Source organism: Mizuhopecten yessoensis, unplaced genomic scaffold (genome assembly GCF_002113885.1).
Source record: "Mizuhopecten yessoensis strain PY_sf001 unplaced genomic scaffold, ASM211388v2 hete_36058222, whole genome shotgun sequence".
NCBI lineage: Eukaryota > Metazoa > Mollusca > Bivalvia > Pectinida > Pectinidae > Mizuhopecten > Mizuhopecten yessoensis.
Window position 1 is genome coordinate 1 of NW_018485966.1, and position 2,164 is coordinate 2,164.

The 2,164-nt window shown below is 34.8% G+C and overlaps 1 protein-coding gene across 1 annotated transcript; it reads right to left on the bottom strand.

Moving 5' to 3' along the window:
* Positions 1–762: 762 nt before the first annotated feature.
* Positions 763–2,158, bottom strand: LOC110445053 (the record flags this gene model as incomplete). Its single annotated transcript, XM_021489408.1, has 2 exons — positions 1,717–2,158; positions 763–1,098 (listed from the first exon to the last, which is right to left on the bottom strand). Coding segments are annotated over exons 1-2 (766 nt in total), but the record flags the coding sequence as incomplete, so codon positions are not given.
* Between the last annotated feature and the right edge of the window lie 6 nt (positions 2,159–2,164).

The window sequence follows — 2,164 nt, forward strand, 5'->3', positions numbered from 1 at the left end:
TTTTTTTTTTTTTTTAATTTTTTTTTGGAACCAATTGATATTATGTAAAATATAATATATATGTGAAACCCTTTTCAAAATATTCAAATGTTACCTTTTTTTTTTTTTACCGGTAATTTGTATTCTATTATGTAGGAAAGTTGAGTTATTTCCTGGATGTGATGAAATTGGAAAATGCTTTTCTTGAATGGCCTGGAATATGACAAATTGTCTTTTTTTTCTATTTGTTCCTTGTTAACTGGTTTATAAATTGCATTATGGCAGTGTTTTTGTTACCTTAACTTTATAACAGACTGTTCTTTTATGAATTGGGAAAATACAGCATTATTTGTGTGGAAATTGGGAATATATTCCTCAGTTCTAGGTAATTTTTGGAAAACAAGACACTTTTTAGCTAGGGGAAATGGCCTGTATTCAGCAGTAAAACTGAGCAAACAAAATCACTGTATGGGGATTACCTCTCTTCATCCATATTTAGTACTTTTTAAGGTTCAAACGGGCCAGAGGAATAACAAAAGGCCAGACTACAGAAAATTTTAATACTGCATTAATTGCCAGCTCATGATATGGAAATCTTCATGTAATACTCATCGGATCTCAAATGATACAGTGCTAGTTGAAAATTGTGGGACAAGTTCTACAAGGTTATGATTTGATAGACAGCTAGCACATTTTAACATGCTGCCCTTTACTGTTTTCGTATAAAAAGAACCAGCGATCATGAGTACACACAGGAACAACTTCTGCAATGTGATTACTTACAATCAGCACTGTATGCTTCACGTTCCCCAGCAGCCTGTTCAGTCTGTGACATGTCATGATGAACAGCACCAAAATGGGTTGTATGTTGGTCTATGGATTCGGAATCCTGCTCAGACTGTTCAGGTAAGAGTTGATCAGCATGTCCACCCTGTTGAAGTTGAGAAGTCTGTTGAACCTCAGGTTGTGTAGGCTGCTGAGGTCTGTGTTGAGCATCCTGCTTAGCCTGCTCATTTCTGGGTTTTAGAACACGTGACAAATTGGGTAAAGAAGGTTTACCACCCGGTCTCCTCTTATAATCTTGCCAGGGCCGCCCAATGATTTGTCCTACAACGTCTCCTAAGTGTTAAACATATCTTGAAATGAGAATAACAAAGCTCTTGATTAATAATTAATTTTGTATCAATAAAGGATTAACTAAGATGCGATTGCCTCCTTTACATTGTACGTAAGACTAAAAAACATACACTGAAAGAAGTTATATTGAAGATTATGTAGACTCAACAGTTGACAGAAAATGACGTAAATATTAAAATAGAGCTTTTAAATATAGCAACGTTGACATATGGTTTAAATATATAATGTTGTAACAGAAAGAAAAAAATCATACAAAATCTTATTCATTTCCTTTTACGAAAATTATTCTAAATGGTTTGAATTCGGTGTAAATGAAATATATACATAGTATCAAAAATATTTATATGAGTAAACTTAAATATGGGCATCATTGTATAAACAACAATTCCACAAACTGATTCAGTTGAGTTTGACAGAACCTTTTGCTATTCTAACCAGCCCCTTGACAAAATAAAGAAATGAGAAACTGTCATTAGCCAATGAGCTTCTACCTAGGAAAATTAACCATCACAGACAAAACCTACCTAAACCAGCGGCTACATATTTACCCCTGTTCAGTAAAAGGTCAACTGCTTCATAAAATCAAAATTAAACACTTACTTTGAACTTTATATCTTTGTTCTGTAGTCAGTTTCCCGGGATATTTTCTGAGATTTCGTTGTGAAATGTCCTTTGCTTGTTTCTGAACTATTTTTTTCTTTCCAAACATGTGTTCGGTTTCTTTTGTTCGCCATGTTTCCCAGGGATTTTTCTGAAGAAGCTTCCTTGGTGTATTTAGCTGCTTTTTTCTTTTTTTGTTCTCGGAGTTTGTCCTTGAGCATTTGTGGTCCAATACTGGTGTGCTGCAGAAAAGTTGTTCTTTGGCCCACGCCTCCACACCATCTTTTCCATCAAACAATTGAATTACATAAACATTTCTTGTAAGTTGGAATATATTGGTAAAATACATGTTCACTTCCTTTTCTGTCCCAGCCCTTCTGGTGGAATACATGTGCTCTCCTTTGAAGACTTCCTTTCCTATCCACGTCATTCTGGTGGAACACATGTG